The sequence below is a fragment of the Lichenostomus cassidix genome, chromosome Z (genome assembly GCF_008360975.1).
Source record: "Lichenostomus cassidix isolate B80296 chromosome Z, HeHo_3.0, whole genome shotgun sequence".
Classification (NCBI taxonomy): Eukaryota; Metazoa; Chordata; class Aves; order Passeriformes; family Meliphagidae; genus Lichenostomus; species Lichenostomus cassidix.
The window spans coordinates 7522452-7544600 of NC_139511.1; the positions used below are offsets into that span (position 1 = coordinate 7522452).

General features: G+C 37.4%; 1 protein-coding gene across 1 annotated transcript; it reads left to right on the forward strand.

The window, feature by feature from the left end:
* Nucleotides 1–59: 59 nt before the first annotated feature.
* NREP (neuronal regeneration related protein) lies at nucleotides 60–20279 on the forward strand. The gene is made up of 5 exons (XM_085043639.1): nucleotides 60–261; nucleotides 366–413; nucleotides 1913–1975; nucleotides 15196–15273; nucleotides 18601–20279. Exons 3-5 carry the CDS (start codon nucleotides 1973–1975, stop codon nucleotides 18721–18723), a joined length of 204 nt encoding a protein of 67 aa, XP_084899765.1. The 5' UTR covers nucleotides 60–261; nucleotides 366–413; nucleotides 1913–1972; the 3' UTR covers nucleotides 18724–20279.
* Nucleotides 20280–22149: the final 1870 nt, after the last annotated feature.

Below are 22149 nucleotides of genomic sequence, written 5' to 3' on the forward strand. Positions count from 1 at the left end.
GCGGGCAGGGGGAATGTGTGTGCGTGCGTGCGTGTGTAAGTGTGTGTGTGTGTGTGTGTGTAAGGGGGGATGGAGCTGGCAGCTGGCCAGCTACCATCAGAATTAGCTCATTGTTCAATATAACCAGCGTTGGCAAGCAAAACCCAGCCCGAGAGAGGGAACAGGGAGGGGGGTGGGGGGGAGAGAGAGAGAGACTTTCCCCCAGCCACCCCCACCCCTTTTTTCTTTTTTTTTTTCCTCCGAGGCTGCACTTTGGAAGAGGTGCAGTCATTCTTACCCACACCCCCTACCCTCTCTCCACTCCCCCAACTATAAATTCCGTTCCGTAGCATGCTGCCCCTTTGTAATCCACATTTGTGTTTCAGATCATGTAGAAAGGACAGAAAGTGAGCAGGGAGCGGGGGCTTTTGTCTGTAAGTATATGCAATTCCTATCCACAGAATTTTTTTTTTTTTTTTAATTAATCCCCTTTCTCTCTCTCCCTCTCTCTCCCTCGCTCTTTCCCTTTCCCCTTTCTTCCCTCTGTGTTTCTCTGAGTTGTTTTTTATTTTTATAAATTTCTTTTTGATTTCTTTTTGTCCTTAGCCGCACTTTGCTGCAGCTTGGCTTTCCCCTCTCGGTGCACATTTCCAAACAGGCTTTTTTAAGGAAAAGGAGAGAACGTGCAGTATATGTATCTAACTCTTTGTGCTTTAAGGCTGGATTTCTAGGCTGAGGATTTTTCTGCACACATGCAAGGGGAGATGTGAAGTGATTTTCTAAAATGTTTTCCTTTTTCTGGGTTTTGCACTCTGCAAACACCAAAATGCATTTTTGAACCTAATGCACCTGGCTTTGGCTTTGTTAGCATGGATGCAAGGCTCTAGGATAGGTTTATCATCTCCTTTCTTCTCCCTTGTAAAACGAATCTCCCTCTTCTCCGCCCTGACACTGGATTCCTCTCAGGCTGCTGGGGTTTATTTTTAGAAAGAGTCATTCTTGCAACAGCCTTCTGCATTTTTGCATGTGCAGCGGTTAAATTTTGGGTGGTTCTTTTGAGAAAAAAAAAAAAGAAACAAACAAAACCAAAACAAACCATATTTTGCTGAACATGTAGTGACGTCCTGCTTTTTTCAAACATTTCTGTGTATGTTTATAGATACATGAGTTTGCAGTTTTAAATCCAATATGTATATGTGTGTTTGTGTAAACATATGACTCATACCTAATTATATTTCATGCATACATGCTATAGGTAAGAAATATGAATAGAAGAGAACTTTAATTTTTGTCGCTATAAGAAAGCTGATAAAGGAGATATGCTACAAATTCAGTCCATTAAGAGAGTGATAATTTAAGGTAAATGAGGTAGGACCTACTCTTTTTTTTTTCTCTCCCCGTTTAAAATAGGGGGGTGTGTGTGGAACAGAGAGAGGGAGAAAAACTGGAGGTTATGTAATGCAGTGCCATTTCCAAAAATACCTACTCTCTGGGCTGTTACATTGTGTTATACTTGTTCCTTGATTGCAAAAACCCACACTTTGTAGTATGCCTGGGAACAATGGACCACAATTACAGTAAACACAGAATGACAGTTATTTGTCCTCTTGGCTGATTTTTACCTGTGCTAACCATTACGTACAGGGCTCTTCAGAAATGTACCCAGTGCTAAGAATAGTGTAGGGTTCTGCAAATCCCGGTACCAGGGATTCCTTTGTCCTATATTTAAGCCTACAGATGACTGAAGTGCAGCGATGCATGGTACATAAGCATATGTGTGATTAGAATAATTTGCATTACTTTAATCTTAACCACTGAAGCTATTACTGGGTTCACTCACTGTTATGCTGGCAAAAAACCCCAAAAACCTTTTAAATATTGCAACAGTGAGGATTACTTTTTTTCATTTTAATTTTTTTTAAATTGTTTTCAGATTGTTCTCCTTGCGCTACTTGAGAGAAACTGCAATCCCAAGACTTAACAGAACCTAAAAATGGTAAGAATTAGTTGCTTTAGCAAAGTATCAATAATTTTTTGTGTGTAAATACAGACATTTTTTTCCTCTTTCCAATTCTCATTTATAAATATGACCATTATAAGACATACCTTTTCAGGCTGTGGGCATTTGCCGTACAATAACTGATGTAATCTGAAAAGCTCCTTATGTTGAGTCTTTTATTTTCTTGCATTTTTTGAATAAAAATCTAAAATCCCTCTCTGTGCGGTAAGGCTTATTTGATTGAAACAAGAAATATTTAGGTTATTGTGAAAAATACACATCGTAACACATGCAGCAATACATGCAGACAAAACAATGTCCAGTAATGCCAACTCTGACACTTTCCTCCCAAAGAGAAGAAATAGGTCATTGCACCTTGTAAGTGAAACAGATTTAATGTTAGTCTGTCAGGGAAGTACATAAGTTGCAAACTAAATTTTCTTATTAAGTTACCCCTCTGAAAACACTACCATTCTTTGTGACACAAATCAGTTCTAGAAAAAATGTCTAGGCCTCAAACCTAACTTAAATTACAGGCACTTGTTTGGAATGTATTTAATGAATAACAGCCTGTTTCCTTCAGTGCTAATTGTGTTTGTATTTTCAGTGATTAAAGCACATTTGTTATACTCTGAGATACCACTGCTGACAAACTGATTTTAAGGATATATATGTAGATCTGGTATTCTCTGAGAAGGACTGTTTCAGAATCAGCAGGACAAAGGTAAAAGGGTTTTTTTTCAGAAAAAGTTCTCGAAGTAGGCAGATTTAGTTTAGACAGTTTGTTATCCTATAGCATTCTTAGCTGAGGATGCAGCCATCACCGAAGCACATCTAAATACATGTACTGGCAAAAATGTGATGTATTTTGGGTGCTACGTGATAAAATCATGATCAAACATCTGTTAATTAGTACTGAGCAATGCTTTAAGTAGCATTGCATAGGATGTATATTAGCATAGAGTATTTGCCCAAGTGTGAGGTTCTGAGGGACATATTTGTATGAAGATTGGGTTCAGTTAATTGCATTAATATTATCCTTGTCTGGTTCTTTGGGGTTGTTTTGATATGGGGGAGGAGGGATGATCAAAGGATAATTAAAATAAGCAAATAAGTACTCTGTTATAAAGGCTTTGTTTTTGTTTTTGGCTCCCTGTTCTATATCATTCCTATCCACAAAAATAAACTCGAAAATTCTGGAGTTTTAGTCTATTCTGGAACCTACTTTCATCAAAGTGCTTTGCTCATCTGTGTATAAATGAATAGATGGGGGTGGGGAATTAAAAGGGAAATTATTCACTTAAACTGTGAACAGAAATCATCTTAAAATACATGTTGTTCACACAACTGTGGAATATTGGATAAGGCAACTGTTTTCCTACCAACACCAAGGTGACAATCAGCCCACATTTTAGACGTTACGCAGGCTGCTATGTGTAATACATGCCTATCTACGGAACAAAAGATTATTTTAAGTTTAGTTAGGCATAAAATAGCCACTGATTTCCACCAGCGGATGGTTTTATAAATCTAGCAAGGTTCCCGTAGTAGGCAATGAAATCAGTTTTGTAAAGCCAGTTGCTGGGCCAAAACATAAAATACAACTTAGACCCATCCAAATGCAAAAAATAAAATATTGTTACCCACCTGTCTAGTTCCATCGTTTGCTTTGCAGTGTAACATGAGTACAAACCTCATTTAGCTGTTTTAAAAATTTCCACCTCCTTTTTGTGATCAGATTTGAAATGCAGGATCAGGTTTTACCCCAGCTTGCAAGGTTGTTTAAGATGTGATACTTGGCAGAATCTCTTCTCTACCACCACCCTTTTTTCCCCTTTCTTTCACTTCTGGCACACTAATGCTGAATGTAATTCTAAGTCAAACCAGTGACACACTTACCTTGCAGTAGTGGGCAGACCTCTCTTTGGCATATTTCTTCTTGTATTAACTGCAAATATCTCTCTAGCCATTCTAATTTGCAGGAAATACTCATCTTTGCATACCAACACCTTCTACATACTGAAATACATGATGATAGAAGTGCTTACTTTGTTTTTAACATCACAGTATATGCAAAAACTCTACTCTGCTCTCACTGGCCAGCGAAATTTTAGCTATTGTGTTTCACCAGACTGAGATAAACCTTTAAAATTGGTGGAAAATGGCCTTCTTATTCCTTGCTAGTCTGAAAGTTCATTCATTTTTTAGCTAGGTTTACAGTAAAATTTAAAGTGACCGGAATAAACTTGTTAAGTGAGAACAAATGAATTCTTGGTTTAACTTCACTGCCTTACCCTCTTAGTTTCTTAATGGTCTGTTGTCATAAAATGTTTCTTATACATTTTAAAAATAAAAGCAAGTAATTTAACACATTAATTTTCCAAGCTGCTTCTCCTTTTCCTGGACTTGGAATTTGAATTAACTGGTTAATTAAGCAGTCTTTCTTGCAGCTGTATAATAATAACATTGTCAATTTTAAGAGAAATAGAAAAGCAGAAGAGTGCACTTTTTATTATTCTTATAATTTTAACTCATGGACATTTTGAGCCACCTTACACAAGAGCATTTGCCATTTGAAGATCTGTCCTTACTTCTGCATAATGTATTTCCTTAAGTGTTGACTTGAAGGAGGAAAGAGCCTTTTATATTTGTGTGCAATGTATAAAACCCTGAGGTGATTGAAGTGCTCTTTTAATTTGTAATGCTGGAATATCTGTATACCACCTTTATGGCAAGTGCTGAGTGTCATGAAACATTAGCTAAAATTTTACTGCTAACTAGGCGGGGGGGAAAGGGTTCTAGTTAAAAAAGAATTTAAAAAAAAAAATTGCTTTAATTTTTTTTCTGTCCCATCTAATCAGTGAAAGTGATCACTGATTGAACCAATCACTGAAAAAAAGGTACTTATCAGAAGAGTGGAAGTAAGGAAGTCTTAATTCCAGTTTTCTGTGACCTCAAAGAAGGCTCTTACAAAGACCAGGAAAGGGTTGGGTTTTGTGTTGTGTTTGTTTACTTGTTTTTGTAATGGTAAATGTTTGTTTTAAAAGAAAGAGATCAGACCATCATTTTAGACAGTTAGAAAAGCAGTCTGTTTATTTGCTTCCAATGCACTCAGGTGTGTCCTTTTCTCCTTGTGGATTTCAGGTGACGTTCTGAGAGCTCACAGTGTAGGTGCTTAAGGAATTTAAACTAACAATGCTAATGAAAGTGTGTATCAGTAAGCAGATCCTCCATTATTTAATTTTGACTTTTCTGAAAGTAAACAAAAGGTAATCTAGAGCAGATCATTAATTTACTCCTGGCTTACCACAATGAGATGGTTTTCTTCCCAGCCTTTCTTGGTGGTGTGGGATCTCTCGGCTGGCTGTTGTACAGTATAGCTGTGTCATCCCAAAGCAAAAAGGCTCTGGAAGTAGGTCATTTGGGCTGAATGCTTCCTGTAGTGCATCCTTGCCTGAACGGCATCAGTTCTGAGATTATTCTGTCATATTCTGTCATTTACGTTCCCTGTATTTTATACTCTTACTTGGGGAAAAAGAGAAATATGGGATGATGACCTTTAGGGGCGAAAACAGTTGGGAGAAAAGCTCTTTTTGTTAAGTCACAGGGAAAGAAATTACAGCCTGCATTTGGTTGAAGAGAAAAGAATCATCATGCCATTTAGTTTTCTGTTTGTGTGTGGGGGGGGGTTTCCTAGTTTATAGAGAAATTTATAATAGCATTTACATTAGGTGAAGATATTTTTATGTTTGAGATTTCATCCCAGTTTAGCCATTACTAACCTTTTTCCAGGGAATTTCATGCAGGTGTCTTTACACATTCTGTAATTTTCTGTGCCCCTGGGCTGGAACAGCTCTTCATAATTTTAGGATTATTTGTGGAGAAGAGCCTAGAATTAGTCTGGCAGAGGCAGGCATTATTTGGAACCTTTTATATGCTCTGAGAAAATAAAAAAAGGGCAAGGTACTGAAATGAGACATTATGTCCAGCCTATTATTAGGAACACATTGGACAAAAGCAGCTTTTGGTCTGGCATGAGAAAACTCATACCCGGTTGATTATTACCAAGCCTGATATTGGAACTGGAATCTTGGAATCTTCTTTATGGTAAGTCAGAGCCATATAAAACCTGCAGAGCTGTCAGATCCCTTTCTGTTCATGCATAGCATGGGCAGAATTTGGTCAAGAGAGATAATTGTGAGGGATGAAAGCTAAGCAGCTTTGGCCATCTGAATGTGTATGTTGTGCTTCTTTATTATGCTTATGCACTGTGCATATTATACATGGTGTGTAGTTTGCTCAGTGCTGCTTGATTGCTGAAAACTCAGGGAGAATTAAAACCGTTCCAGCTTACAAAGTTTATAAGCAGAAATACAAACTAGTTTTTGCAATACTTCTGTCAAGCCACCTGTTCAGCAGAGCAGAAGACAAACCCTTACCTCGTTATGCGTTGAAAAGCAGGGCTTAAAAAAAAAAGTTTTTTTCCCAAAGCTGGAGATACTGTGGTTATTTCAGTGGTACAGCTCATATGCACATGAAAAGACAAAAGCTTTTTATATGTGTTTCTACTCAGTCACAAACATGCTCTGGGTGCTAAAATTTTGTAACTCTGCCCCAGCATACTTTAGCTGAACAGAACTGTGTTGACACATGGAATGGGAGGTTTATGTAACACTAGGTCCAGGAAAAATCTTTACTGAATTTTTTCCTCAATGGCTGAAATTTTGGAAAATTTACTTTAAGAATATACACCTTGTATCACTACACTTAGTTCTTTCATTTTTAATGCTTGGGATCTGAAGCCATCACTAACAATATTTTAATGATTTTTCTAACTTTGGTATGCTGCTGCCCCACACCTGAGTTCTGATCCTTGTATATGGCTAAAGAGAGGGGAAAGGGATGACACTTAAAAACTTCATAAACATAATTCAGTTAGCATCATTGACCAGGACAGGATATTTGAATAAAAAATATTTTTAACTGCATATTTTGGTTTTATTTAAAATATTTATACAGCTCATTAAACCATATTGGTTGAGTGTGCGATCTTGAAATATGCAAAAAATATTCTTTTCAAATGTTTAATGTAGAATGATAGTATGAACCAATGTTGGAGTGTTACATCAAATTCAATTTGGACTTCTGGTCCGGCAAATTCACAGTAGCACTACTGAATGAATCCCTATGTACAAGTTGCTGGGAGGATTCCTGATGTTTCCTTCTGTAAATACTGCATTAAAACAAACAAACAAGCAAAAACAACCCTCCCTCAGAATAAGCAGGATTTTCTCATCCTGCAGGAATAAGTGTCTCTGGAATAATTTTGTTAACACTAACCTGATTGTCTGTCTACTAGCTTGGCGTACCTATGTGGGAGCAAGTTGAAAAAAGTTACAAGAAATTTGTTTGTCCTCATTGGAGGGGGTAAAAACCTGGGCTTAATACACTCATTATCAGGAAGAACAACTGATCTCTTCCAGCACTGATGTTTGGAAGGCACACATTAACACCACAGAGCTACTTAGAAAGGTCAAGTTAGAGAGGAACAAATCTCCGAATCTTTGCTTTAAAATGACTGTGTATCTGTGATAAATCTCCATCACAAAACAGTATGAGCTTACATAGCTCCTCAGATCAGTCCCAGAACCCAGATATTTTATTACTTTCAGCCTACAGAGCATACATGATACACTTTTTTGCTTTTGTATCTGGAGTAGCACTTAACTGCATTACTATCTGCCAAACAGAGGCTGGTAAGAGGGAGGCTTCAGGTAAATGTACCACGGTGCTTTCAAGCACTTGTTAACAATCAGCTGCCCTCATTACATCTCTCTTAACGAGGTAAGTAAATGCTGTCTCTAAAATGTGGTTCTCTCTCCCATTTCCAAGAGTATGGCTGGGGGTTTTTAATACTTGCATGCAAAATGCTGGTTGGGCAGGAGCTGGCAGCTCCTGGGGGACAGAAGAGCTCTTGTGGCTGGGCTCTGCCAGAGAGCAGTCAGCAGAGGCACAGAGATTGGCTCCACTTGGGGAACAGCATTCCTGGTCAGATTTCTGGTCATCTTAGTATGTGTGAGAAAAACTGTTGTAGTCCAAATTAGTCTCTTGAGCCTTCTGTAAGTTACAGTGCTCAGGCCATTAATTTAGAAAATACATAGGTAATTAAAAAAAACCCAAACCTCACACTTTTTTGGGAGCCTGCTTGGTGTATATATTTTGTTCACCCCAAAACTGGAGGGCCAGATCTTAGGGGGCACACAGGAGAAGCTTTATTCTGGACTGTCTCTGTTCCTATTCTTAAGGATTCACTTACTGGCCAATGTTCTTGCTGGTCTTTCCCTTAAGATTGAAACTCAATAGAATGAGGACACTGCGCTGAATAGATGTTCTGGTCAGCCTCTGACCATGCTCCTTTTCTTCGTCCTTTTTAGCTTGAGTAATTTGTCAGTGTAAGGTATGAAACTACTGAAAAACAACTATGCATCCTTTGGTCCAGAATTTTGACTGCCATGCTGTGTGTTCACCTGGGTTTATAACAAGAGACTTGCTTATGCACCTTGTTCTGCAGTTACCATTAGGTGTAGATGCAAATAGTTACTAATTAAGCTCTACCTTATTGCACTTGAAGAGCAAATTACCAACTCCTATGTAATTAACTAAGAACTTGAGTATTATTTTAATTCTCAGCCTTGCTGTTGTTTTTCTGTGTGTTGCATGCTAAGTAAAACAACAACAACAAATACCGTAGTACAGAGGCAAAAAAATATATGTATATATACAAAATCAAAATAAATATGTGGGGTTGTACTGGGTTCTGAGTTTGGTTTTCTGGATGGCTGATTTGCTTATTTTGATTTCTGTGGTGTTTTGCAGTGTTTTGCAGTTACACAGACATTTACTGGGGGAACAAAGTAATTTGCAGCCATTTTATTGCTTAATGAAACTTTCCACATAATATGAGTTTGGGGTTTTTTTTAATAAATACATTTTTCTTTTTCAAGGAGTGCAATATTCTGGTAATGAGTATCTTTGTAATGTTCATTAATTCAGTAAGAAGTAGGAGGAGCATTTATACCAATATTCACAGTGTACTGTTTGATTTTTTTTTTACCTTGTATGCATGGTAAATAGTAGCAATGCTCTGCAATAATTTTTGTGGATTAATTAAGTAAAAAAGCAGCATGACAGCACTTGTAGCACACAAGCTGGATTCATCCTGACTGGTGCAGAAAACTGAACACTGATCTCTCTTCCTAAAAATTGCATTACATTCAGGTGGTGTGGAGTAGATTCCTCTCTGGGGAAAGTTAGAAAGTGTTTTCTGTAACTAACCTCATTCAATCAGATATGTTAGAAGACAGCAGAAGTTCTGCAGAGGGGTTCTTATTGGGTAAAGATGGGCAGAAGTCTTATTTGTAAGTACACACATAAAAGATGCAACCTGTATATGGATGAGGACAGGAATTAATCCCTCGAAGAAGCTGATAGAGATCAGCCAAGGCAGGAGACTGCATAGGAGCAGAAACGTCAGTGTAACCTCAAGAATAAATGTTTTAAGAACAACAAAGCAAACAGATGAAGGTGGGTTTATAGGAGAAGCTTTTCCATCAAAATCTAAAAATTTTTTTCCAAGGTCACTCCCTTATGTTGTGTAGGGAAGGAGCAAATGACATCCAGTTCTGTGAAATTGACAGAAATTGAAGATGTGATGCAAAAGGACTGCAAAAATCCCTGAAAAACCTAATGAATAAAGTTCATAATTCATGTGCAGTGTGGAGATGTGGATGCAAGGAAAAGCATACTTGTCTCACTTAGGCCTTTTCATCTCTATGTGGTTGTGAGTTTGAGTCATCAGATGGGGAGGAATAAAAAACAGCAGTAATGTCTTCCCCATGAAAAGGCAAAGATAACAAAGGATGCTGATGCAGAGAAGTCAAAGGCAAATTCAGGTGTACAGTTGTCCTGCCATGTTCTGCTGATATACTGCCAAGTATTAATTATCATTGCAATGGCAGGAAAAGTCCCACAAAAACGGTGAGCCATTGGAGCAATTCCAGCTGGAGAATCATGATGTAATTCTTTATCAGTTCTCTCAAAACATTTATCTAACTTTCTTTACTGTGTGGAATTAACCAAGTGAAATAAATGTAAATTTTTTTTTCCCCATTGATTTTTTAATGTTCATGGCACTGATGTGGAAAACAGGGATGACAGAAAAATCTGCTGCCCCTGACAGGATACTGAAGACATGAAGTCGGCTTATTTGGGCTGACTGTGGCTGCACCCTGAGGAAAGGCTTAGACTTGTGATGCAGAGCCACGCAAAAAAGCAAACAAATTCACAAAATTTACAAGCCTCACACCTGCTAATTCACAGCTTCACAGCCTTTTTAAGCTATTAATCTAAGGTAATGAAGTTGCATTTTAACTTGGGCAAGTTGTGGTTTCTGCTGTTTCAATAGGGAAATCTTCCTCAACAAGGCTGTTTCAGAGTCAGCCTCTCACAATAGCAGCATCCTGTTGGATCGTGAGCACAGCTTCTTAAATGTAACAAAGGCTCATCAAAACTTCAAGGACTCATTGAAATAAGGAGTAATGATGAGTACTCTTGATGTAGCCTTGTCATCGCCCTCTCCAGAAGATTTAGAAAATAAAAGCTGACTGATAGCATACTGCTGCCCAACTAAACTCTTTAAAAGCAGCAACCGTTCAGCTGACAGTTGCTGTATGTTTTAAATCTTGTGTGCTAGGTTAGGAACATAGTGGATATTTGTATTATATGCTTTCATAATTTCCCCCTCATGGTCTTAAAAATAAATTACTGAAGAAGGGAGTTTACTCCTTCCAGTGAAGTTAAGGCTTTGATCCTAGCACAAGCTTTCCCTCCGCTTTTCTTGAAAAGGAATTAGTGAGGTTTTCATCCACATTATTTATTAGGTGTTTGAGCAGTGGTGCAGTAAGCTGTTTATGCATTTGGATTGTGACTGTGGGACACTGGTTAGGAAGAAAACGTTTTACTGCAGTGGGAGGCATTTGGGAGAATTGAGAAGTGCATGGTAGGATGTGCTGTGAAATGTACATTTACAGCTGAAACTAGCTGGTAACTAAGACGTTTTAAAGAAATGTGGGTACAGAAATGAGGAGCAGTGGTTCTTTCTGGCTGTACAGCCCATCCTCAGGAGGAGTTAGTAGGAGGATGGCCTCTCTCCCTCTCTCTGTTCTGGATTAGGGCACCCAGTCCTCACAGCTGCAATATCATGTAGAGAGAACAAGTGTGCCTCTTTTTTTACTTCATTTCCACACACAGCTCTTGTCATTCTATTCCCTTGTTCTTCAGCACGTGGCCATCTGTGCCACCTATTGTACTGCTAATCCACATAGTAAATATTTTTCTTCCAGCTTTCTTTTTTTTTTGCCCTCTCCTTTCCTAGGTAGGCCACTGCAGAATTACTAGAGATGGTCACCTTTTACTCAGAATTAGGATCTGGAGTAGTTGTCATTGTTTCCTTTCTTGTTTTCAGTCCCCCCTCCCTTACTCAAAATTGGTTTATAAGACAAAGATGTTATCTGAAGCTTCTCAAAAGGTGGTTGCTGATTTCCTCAGAGAAGTTACTCTTCAATAAACTTTTAGTTAAGAAATCCAGACTGCAGTTGAGTACCACTGTAAGTCCTGAATGAGACTCGATTATAGGAGTTCAGTTTTGGTTCACATGGGAAAAAAGAGAAAAAAAGAAAAGGTAATTCCAAGGGCTTTCCCAGTTGTTTCTTAACTATAAAAATCTTGGGAATGCTTAACAGGAGTATTCTCATTTTAGTACGTTTAGCATGCCATAAATCAGGCTTTTTTTCCTCTTGATGGATTTACCTGAATGTTTGAAAGATGCTCTTGGTGGATAGGAATGAACAGTGGGTACCAAACAATTTTTAAAATTTTTATATGACTGATAGCATATGTTTAGTTCAGCTCTGTTGAAATTATTTTTTGTATCTCTTTTAAGGCTGGACAAAAGATTGTGTTCCCCTACTGTTGTCCTTTAAGAATACATGGCTTAAAATGAAAAACTTTGAATTAGAATTTGGAAATGTTGGTAAAACCAAACAAGAGCAAAAGAGTTTCTCAGTCTATTGGGCAAAGGAGTAAACAAGGCTCTACCGGTTTTGAAAAAAACAAAAGCAAAACAACCCAAAAAATTATCAGTAGTTCTGAAATCTGAGAGAGCTGGTAAATAGACTAGGCATTTATTTTAGTCCACTTTTGCTCTTTTTCTAATATCAAATTTTAGTATTTGTATCTTTTCAGGAGACTGGAGGCTACAGAATTGCAAATATACTCATAGAGAACCCACAATTCCCAGTTTCAAGCTGGCCTCAGTGTTTCAGGCAGAATTGCATTGGTTGTGTAACAGTGTCTCAGGTAGCTCTTCCCAGGTCTGATGGTTCATGGATGAAGCTTCCTAGCTTAACAGTCTGGCTAATGAGGATCAAAAACTAAGGCTATCAGTGTGAGTCAGCATTATGCAGACTTGCAGAACTGTAGTTTTCAATCCATGCTAAAGCTCAGTAATTCCATTCTGAATCCTGATACTTTGGTTATTTAAGCCAAGCCTGCTCTTCCATAACAGTCACACAGGAAGTACTAAAAAATGAAAATTTGGTGTGTATCAATGGAAGCATTTATTTAGAAGTCTTTGCTTCATGCTAACAGCTGGAATGTTGTAACCCTTACATCTTACTCTGTAACGGAGCATTGCTTTCCTCTCTCTGTTAGCTCATCTTGCAACATTTATGTCAGTAATTTTGAGCTGCTGTAATTGAATTAATGGTCTATGTGTTTTTCTAACACCCTAGTTGTCAGTATATTCAAACTTCTAAGTAGTTTCTGCACTTACAAAGAACAGCAAGATGTCATGGTTTTTTATCTTTTTTTTCTCCCTCCTAGTGGATTGAAGTAAATCTTTAGTGGACTTTTCTATAACAGCATCTTTTTTTCCATTCCAGAATCTTCCTCCACTTGGCCAGAAACTAAGCCATGATTCTCCAGCTTTTCAGCATTGCACCCAAAACAGACACTTACAGTCCTTTGTCCATTCAGGACCCTGGTACAGTCACAGCAGAACAGTCACTTCATGTGAAATAGGTCCATGTAATTATTATCTGTGTGCAAGGGCCGCAGTATTTGTTTTTGAAGAAAAAATGATATTATTGATTTTTCTTTTCTTTACAGGGAATTACTGGGAAAGAGATTTTGGGGATTGTGTAGGGTATTTTGCAGGTGGTAGTAGGTTTTGGTGTTTGTTTTCTTTAACCCTGGAGCAATAGTTGTGAACTCATCTTACAATTTACACATTTTCCCTCCTTTCCCATTCCCAAATTCCACCATCAAAGTGCAGTTCCTCCAAGTTTGTATGAATTTAATTTGAGGATTCCTTTCTTCTTCATTTAACTTCAGGTGTTTATTTTATTCCTATTAGGTTATTAATAGTGACAACACAGCCTACAGGCTAACCTAAATACATCTCAGACTCCATGGAAAATACAGAAGGCTGTATTCATGATAATGACTAATACTGTATTCTGATGCTTAGGTTAGCCTCCTGTATACATTTTTGTACACTTTCCTGGTTTGAACAGGGTGTCCTGTGGTAGAGCTGAACTCCTGATGCTATTTCCCACCATGAGTTTTCATACAAAAACTATGATTACACAATAAAATCAATACATAATTCAGAATGGGTAATCAGTGATTATAAATAGCAGTGGAAGAGATCAGAGGTTACTTGGTATCTTTCATTCAAGTGTTTCAAATATTCAGTGTGAACATGAACAAAGTTCACAGAATGCCCTCTGCTATGTATTGGTTTTTTTATGTCAAACACACCCAGAGAGCTGAATTGGCTCGTCTGAGACCTCAGATATGGAAAAAAAAAAATCTGTTGCTTTAATCAGTAGAAAGTACTATGGTTTGTACTGCAGAAAAGATGGCAGAATGTACAAAGAGCAGGCACTGCCTTGAGTTCTGTGTTTGAAATTTCTCTCCTCTGTGTCCTGCATTATAGAAGAGTTCAGTGTTTTCTATTGGGAAGATGACTTAATTAATCTTCCAATAATTTCTCTAAGATAGAACTAGTCCAGTTGTGACAGCTAATAGTCAACATGCAACTGTACAGAAATTAAACCTTTCCTCATGGTTCAGTATATGCACAGTAGCAAACAGGTGAGTAAAACTGGACCAGCACTTCCTTAAGTGACAATGCAAATTTTGATTACCAAAGGTAAAAATATTTGAATGGAATAATTTGTAATGGCCAGTTCAAAATACTGACAGTTTGACATCCAGGCATCATGCAGAAAGAATTCAATTCACCACACACCAAGGGCCCAGGAGACAGACCCAGCAGGAAAATAAATTTAAGAATTTCAGCATTGTATGTAAATTGTACCTGACCACTCCAGTGTTTCTGAGACTGAGAGGAAGAGATATTCTGATCTTCATTCTGAAGCTGAGAGGCGTAAGCTTGGTATTTATTCACTCTAACCTCCCTCTGATTTTAGTGCCCAGCTTTGAATCTTATCCATTTTTATACAGGAAGGTTTTCCTACAGATATCATAGACCAGCACTTTAACGATTGAATCCTGCTGCCAGCTATTTCACTGTATGTGTTTTGTAATGTGTTGGAATTTCTTTAATGTGGAAAATACAAGCCACTAACACACAATTGTAATAGTCTCAATGATCTTACAAAGTTATATGCTCTAGTTCACCACTCACTGTGACAAGATATGAAAGGAGTGTTACTCTTGTCACCTGCAGTCAGCAACAAAGATAATGAACTTCATTAAACAGCCTTTTGCCAGTGACCTCTGGCAGAAGGGAATGGATATGTTGTCTCAAAGTGTCCTCAGTAAGTTTATTAGTACAGATGTCCTCTTATAAAGAATTTATTAGAAATATTTTTTTAAAAATCTAGCCTATGCTCTTTTTAAAAAAACCCAAAAGTGCCTGTTGAAAGGAGATAAACATAAAACAATATAGCTGGAATGCTCTAGGGACAGATGTTGTCATGGGTACAAAAAATATATACTTAACATTAAACACTCTGGACCAAGTTCCACCAAAATTAGAATTGTTTTAGTAATGTGGTCTGTTACAAGAGCACCATTGCATTTAGTGAATCTCTGTTAGTAAGATCTTGCATATATTTATGTCACTACAGGTTTATCAGCCAGGTTCAATGATTTGGGTAAACCAGAAGATCCTTCCAACCAGCCGAGGGGATGGGGGGATTCCAAAGGTAAAGCTATTTATGTAATTTCTTTCGTATAATAAATAGTTTGCTAAGATGAAAGTTCCCAGAAAAAAAAATAGAAAGTTCAGTGGATTTTATTTTACAACTGCTTCAAGAAAGTAGCCAGCTCTCATGATTTCATCACGAGTCTCATATTACTCTGTTTTTCTTAAAGCCTTGGCTCCTTGCACCAGGCAGCTAACTGAAGAGCTCAGCTTTCATTTTATAATTATGTTTTTAGCCTTCAGGCTTGCAGAAAACATGGACTCTTGCTGGCTGCACACCAGAAGGAAAACCTACTAATTTTCAAGAGCTCATATTTCTTAAGCCTGTCTCATGACTTTACAAGCTTGACATCTGAGTTTTGAATTCTTAATTTTGGCAATGTTTTCTTAGCAATGCAGACGAAAACATCAATGATAATGCTGCAGGAGTAATTAGGTGGTGTTGCTTATCTTTTATTAAGTATCTTGCTTGTGTCTTACCTGGCTTGAGTAACAAGCATACAAAGCAGTTCTCATCTGAGTTTGACAATAAATACCCCAACAAAAAGGCAGAAGATGTGGCTCATCCAACAGGATTAATAAGATTTTATTTTGTTACCATTACTGGTTTAATAAAGGTGAAACTGAAATGAAATTTGAGTAGTGAAAGATAACAGATTACTGTTACTGCATGCAGAACCTCAGGATGTGTATGTTTTATTTTCATATTCCTTTTCAGTTACTGGCTCAAGCAGGTAAGTAAGGAAGAGAACACATGGAAAACTTTTTTGATTAAGTTTCAGTTATTAACTGGGCTCCAGCCCCCTGTTAACAAAACTATGCTGTTATTCATTCTGGAGAACACTATACTTTCCTCTACACTTTTTCCTCTTCAGGGGAACTTCTAAAGTTTATAGGTGGGCTATTTGCAGGCTCCTGTGGCAGCCTGCCCATCTTAATCCTAGCATATATGGCAGTACTGCCATTCTTAGCATTCACATTATTCCAGAAGTTCAGCTGAGAAGGCTGGTAGGAATGACAGAGTGTGATGAATATGCTCTATAGGGTCACACTTACATCAAATGAATTTCTGAATCAGCTGTGTGTTATCTAGATGATTTTTATTCAAAATTTTAAGTTAGAAGCTTTCAGTAAGTTGTCATTCATTATCAAACAAAGTTGCTTCTGTACAGGAATGAAGCTGTGCACTTTGTGCAGCATATCAACAATGCTGCATTATATTGGATTTAGGAATAGCTGTGGGTTTATGCTGTACATAGCATATAATAAAAGTTTTTCAAAAGGGATAACAGTTTCTCAAGTAGCCAAAATATATTGTACATATTTTTGCCCTTTAAACTTACTGGATACTTGCTTTGAAAATACAGTGTTTTTTTTCTAGCCTTTATGTAATACTTCAGAAGATACTTGGCACATGCTGGTACAACAACCAGTTTTGCGAACTAGCTCCAAATTTTATTTCACAATTGACCTTCAAAAGCGACTTCAATATTAGCTGCACACAGTCCAGCCTCCAGCACTGTGCATCTTTGGAAATTTTTTTCATTTGTACTATAAAATTTATTAGGATAAAACAGTGAAAAAAACTGCAGAAAGTTTTTAGTCCTCCAGCTGAGCAGTTTTATCTATTCAATGCTAAACCTGCTTGACCTGCTGAAAGAATAAAGTAAAATTAATAGATTTTTGAAAACAATTATTTGAGGTAAAAGTAAGGATTTTTTCTTATTTTCATGCAACCAACAAATTTAAAAGGATACAAATCTTAATGATAGTTTATTTCCAGACCTAGAAGGGTCACATGAGACTTTAGATCTCATGATTGTATGGCAGGATTTCAGGACCGAGATTGTTTTCACAGCTGAAAAGGAACTGCCCAACACAATGCTTTTGGAAATTTGCCCAGACCTTTGGTCTGTGTGGTGTGCCTGTTTGCATGTGTAAGTTTCTAGTTTTCCCTTCATATCCTGTAATGATACACAAGTAGCAAATTTAGTAAAATAAAAATAAGTAAAAATATTTTCATGAGGATGGAATTTTCTGGAGTCCTGTGAGGAAACATGTTTGTACAGTCACTGAAATTTAAATGGTATTTTCTCACTTTGAAATTCCTGCAAGATCCCCAGATTGGCTCTAGCAAATGTGCCATAAAACTCCTTACCCTTCTGCATATGTGCTGACTAAATTCTGCTCTTTTCCTCCATTTCTTGATACCCCAAAAGAACAAGCCACCTCTTGTCTCCAGAAAGGGATTTTGCTTTGCTCTCAGCCTGAAAACTGCCCCTGTGTGCAATGCAGAACCCTATAGGAATTTCATCTACCTAAAAGCTGAATTTACCCTGTAAACTGTGATAAAGGCAGTGGGAGAGCCATGGGTGGCTTCATTCCCAGCATAAGTAAATGTAGCAAGCTTGAACATCCCAGTGAAAATTCTGGGTTTGAAGAGCCAGGACAGGAAAATTGCTGAAAATTGCACTTTATTGGTATTTGTGAAACTGCCATGTGTTTAATACCTAATTCAGAAATTCACAACCTTTACATCAGAAAAAAAAATTAACTTGGAGAAGACAACTTTAATTTCTTAAACAAAGAGAAGCATTGTGCTTTTAAGACAAACACGTCCTAAACAATATGAGCAATAAAACACCTTTACAATTCTCACCCCTTAAACACAAAAAATATAGATTTTTCTTTTCCTTAAGATATATCACTAGCTAAACAAATCATTTTTTTCAGATCCCATAGTGACATATCATCAGCAAAATGCTACAAACATGCTTACCCTTTAGACTTCATTCTGAAGCTTAAAATATTTAAATGCTGTTTAAATATTTTGCTGAATAGGCACAATTAATATATATAGTTAATGAAGACATATTTGAGGCAGCTGGCTCATATGGCACAGCACTTCCTTACCTGTCCAGAACAAGAAAGACACTTCAGTGTTTTTAGTGTTCTGTTTTCAATGGATTAAAAATAGGGAGGGGACTTACTAGTGTATGTTGGTTGGTTAACAGTAAGGTTTTTAAAAAGATATCAGATCTAAGCTGGAAAAATTCTCTTAACATTGAGATGATCTTTCATAAAGATGCACTTTTATGTTGGAGGCCAAGTGGATCTCTTGCATTTTGGCTGCTAGGAATTTGTGCCCAAGTGAAATGTTTTTCTCAGGTGCTGCAAGAACAGCCTGGTTTTCAAACAGTCATTAGTTCCCTGTGGTATTAGCATTTACAGGGGTTTCAGTCATGTTTAGTAGATGAACCAAAGCTAGGGAATGATGGAAACCCCACCAAACAGAAGCACAGCTAATATCACTTTTTCCTCCCCACAGGGAAATCTCCCCATCTCGAAGGAAGTGAATCGCAAAAAAAGTGAGGCAGAGGGGGCATGCTCGGCTCCAGCAAGTGGCTATGGACAACATTTCACCAAAATCAATTACCTCCACTCTTTTTAAACATAATTTCTCCATTCGTATTACATATGGTGTATGGGTTTGATGAGGTCATGGTGTCATATATTGGAAATTGTTTCTGTGTATATCATCAAGTGTAAGAAGAAACTATGGGACTCTGAGCCTTGCTTTAGAGAATAACAGTGGACAAACGTGTACCATAAAAACTCGTTTTTAACATTCTAACTCAAGTGAAAGCTCTCAGAATTTCACACTGTGAATCCATGTTTACAAACATTACAGGTGGGCCCTCAGGCCTGGTTCTACCACAGCAATGTCTCTCACTACTCAAACTCCACAGCTCACACACAACTGGTAAACCACTCTCTCCATTTCCACCAACCCAAACTGCTTCTTGCAGAGGCTGAGAGTCCCCCTTTTTTTTCATTTAGATGTAAGGAGCCTAGTAGTTTATTTTCATCGATTGTCTGTATATCTCTATATTTTATCCATGTACTCTTTTGATGTATAGAAGTAGTATGAAACTCATGGTTTCCTTGTGGTAAGTGATTGTGATGCTGCCACGGGATTTGAGACACTGATGAATGGTGCTATTTTGGACTTTAAATATGCTCCTTGGCAAGGTAGCTCTGATGGAGTTATTTTTTATTTCCATGTTCTGAGAAGGTGTTGGTACTTTGTTTTTCTGAATGTTGTTCTTTAGACTGGACTGACTTGTTTACTTGTGTCTTCAGTGTGGCTTTCTTATTCAGTGCTGTAGGTGAGTAACTACTTATAGTGTACAAGTGAGGAACTGATTCCCTATCAGTGTCCACTCACAAACATGCAGTTATAGTGGGAGCAATCACAAAACTGTAATTTTCGTAAAATCTCCTTTCTGACTCCTATCCACCTTATGGAGAAAGATGAGCAATAATTTTCCACCAACTTCTCAAAATCTCTTGATTTTTGTCTTTTTTTCTTACAAGCCTTTTTTAAAGAAGGGACAAGTTTTAATGTCCTCTTCAAATCCATAAACTAGGGGATATAGTAAGAAAAATACAGCAAATTTCTGGGAAGAGAAGTCCTAAAGGGGAAAGAGTACATTTCCACAGTACTGTCAACATGTGGATTTTACATTTTTGTTCTTGCTCCCAAACTACTATCAATACAAAATAACACAAACCACGAAACTAAGCAGTATCATCTACTCATGGAATGTTGTTGTGTTAGACACAGTCTGAAAGCCCACCTTAATTTTTTATATAATTCTGTCTTTTAGCTCTTCCTTTTACAGGGCAGGCCTTGTTCTGAACTGTCTTAGCTTCTGACTGTTAAATACCAATGCATGCACTGCACTTCTCAATTTCTTTCCTTTCCCTACCTTCTGTATCCCTTTCCTTGTACACTTTATTTTCCAATAGAATAGATACGTCTGCTGTGCTGTATATAGAGCAAGAAGTAATATTCAGCAGTTGTGGCATTTATGTATAGTTGCAGTTGTGTACTGCTGAAAGCGCAGGCTTTTGTAACAATGTGATCTTTAATAATGCAAGTACCCAATGTATTTTAGCTATTTTAGTAGGATTTGTTCAATAAATATGCAAGCTCTAAGGGTAGCTGTGATGTGTCTCTTTCCTTATTACAATGAGGTGAGGGTTCCTCCGATTTTCCTCCTCAGGTTTTACCAATTGTTTTCACCTCTCCTTTTCCTGAATCCTGAAGTTTGTTTCAGGAATATCTGGTGAAGCAAAAGGTGATTTCTTTTGCTCCTGCAGAACAATAGCTAGCAAGATAACCTAAATGCCAGACCTGGATCTGGGAAATGATAGCTTGCTGGACAATGGCAGTCACATACTTGGCTTCCCAGACTGCTGAGTGGATGGGTCAGATGTGACACTCAATGCCATTTTTAGTTGTCCCGGGAGGACACTCTGGGGCTGTGCTGGGCAAATACAATGAGTTTCATTTTCCACCTCTGGTAAACTGAATTAAAAAGTAATTTTCCTTGTGTGGGTAGTACAGTTTTTAAAATAATGTTGATACCGTCCTCCCTTAAAAACACTTTTATTGGTGGAAAATTAACACACACATTTCTAAGTTTCAGAACATATATTGGCTTAATTACAGTAGATACAGTAGAGACAAAGATTATTTAATATAAACTGTGATTAATAATAGCTTCCTGAATAAGCAAAGATGGGAAGTAAGCAAATAAACACTTCTGTATCAGCAATAGTGGCTGTGGCACACACGTAGTATCAGCTTCATAAGATTAAACAGACAAAAATTTATAGTGATTATGCCTTAAAAAAAAAAAAAAGAAATGCATATGGCCATTTTAAAGAATGCCCCTAGGATTTAATACATATATTTTCACCTGTAGTTAGTTAAACTTTGGGATGAAGTATAACTAACTACAAAATTATATAAATGAAATTATTGGGAAAAAAAAAAGCAGTGTATGTATCTCACAGTCAGTTGTTGCAGAACACCACGACCAGCCACCTTTTACCTAGCTCATTAAATAATCATTTGTGCAATAGACTAGTGAGAGTATTTTGAAAGCATTATGGTCAAATAAATTGATTCAGGAAACACTGGTTCCAACTTCAAACCTTTTTATAACATATCCTGAAGTATCTGGCAAATCAATATTTGTCCCTCAGTAGATCAAGCAAAAAAAAAAAAGCCCTCAAAGATAAAATTGTGCAAAATAGAAATAATAATGAATACTAGTTCTTCATAAAGCATTTTAAGCTACAGAGATAAAATCACTAATTAGGAACTAACTCTCGTTACCACTGAGCATCACATTTTAAATGAAAAGTAGGGCAGAATGGCAAGTGTTATCAATTAATAAAAAAGCTGCATCATTAGTTACCAAAAGCAGAAAACATTAATCCTTACACCTTAGAGTTTGTGCCACCAAGGGCATCCTGAGGAGATATATTAAAAAAACTGATTCATATTAATAATTTTATTCAGTGGAAGTTAGCTAAATTCTGTCTGCATGCATATAAGACATATGGAAAAGAATCATAAAAATTTTGAGTCAATATTACTTTAGTGCCACACTCCAATTAAATTTCCACTATTAAAGCTGTACTACCACATCACAAAAGATGAAAAATAAAATCAATATTCCACAAAGAAGTTCGAACAGAAAAAGGAAATTTAAATAGAATGGATTGAGCCCAGATCTGTCTCATCAGCATGTTCTTGTGAGTGACAAAGACAATGTGAGTACAACCAGCAAGCCAAGTGAGATAATTTTGCTCTGGGTACAGCTGGAATAAGACATCCTCCTTGGGCACCCCAGTTCAGAGAACATGGGTGTTCAGTGGCAGGAGCCCAGGGAAACCAGCAGGAGTGGTGTGAGCAAGGGCAGAGACTGTGGCTGATGGGGACTGACTGAAACAAACAAGTTGGTTTAGTCCAAAGTGAAGCGAAAGAGTTTTTCATAGGGATAGAGTAAGACAGACCTCA

What these genes read in the sequence shown, in the direction of transcription:
- NREP (XM_085043639.1), top strand. An exon ending in GGGATGGGGGGATTCCAAAG is followed by an intron (nt 15,274 to 18,600) that starts GTAAAGCTATTT and finishes TCCTCCCCACAG; the next exon opens with GGAAATCTCCCCATCTCGAA.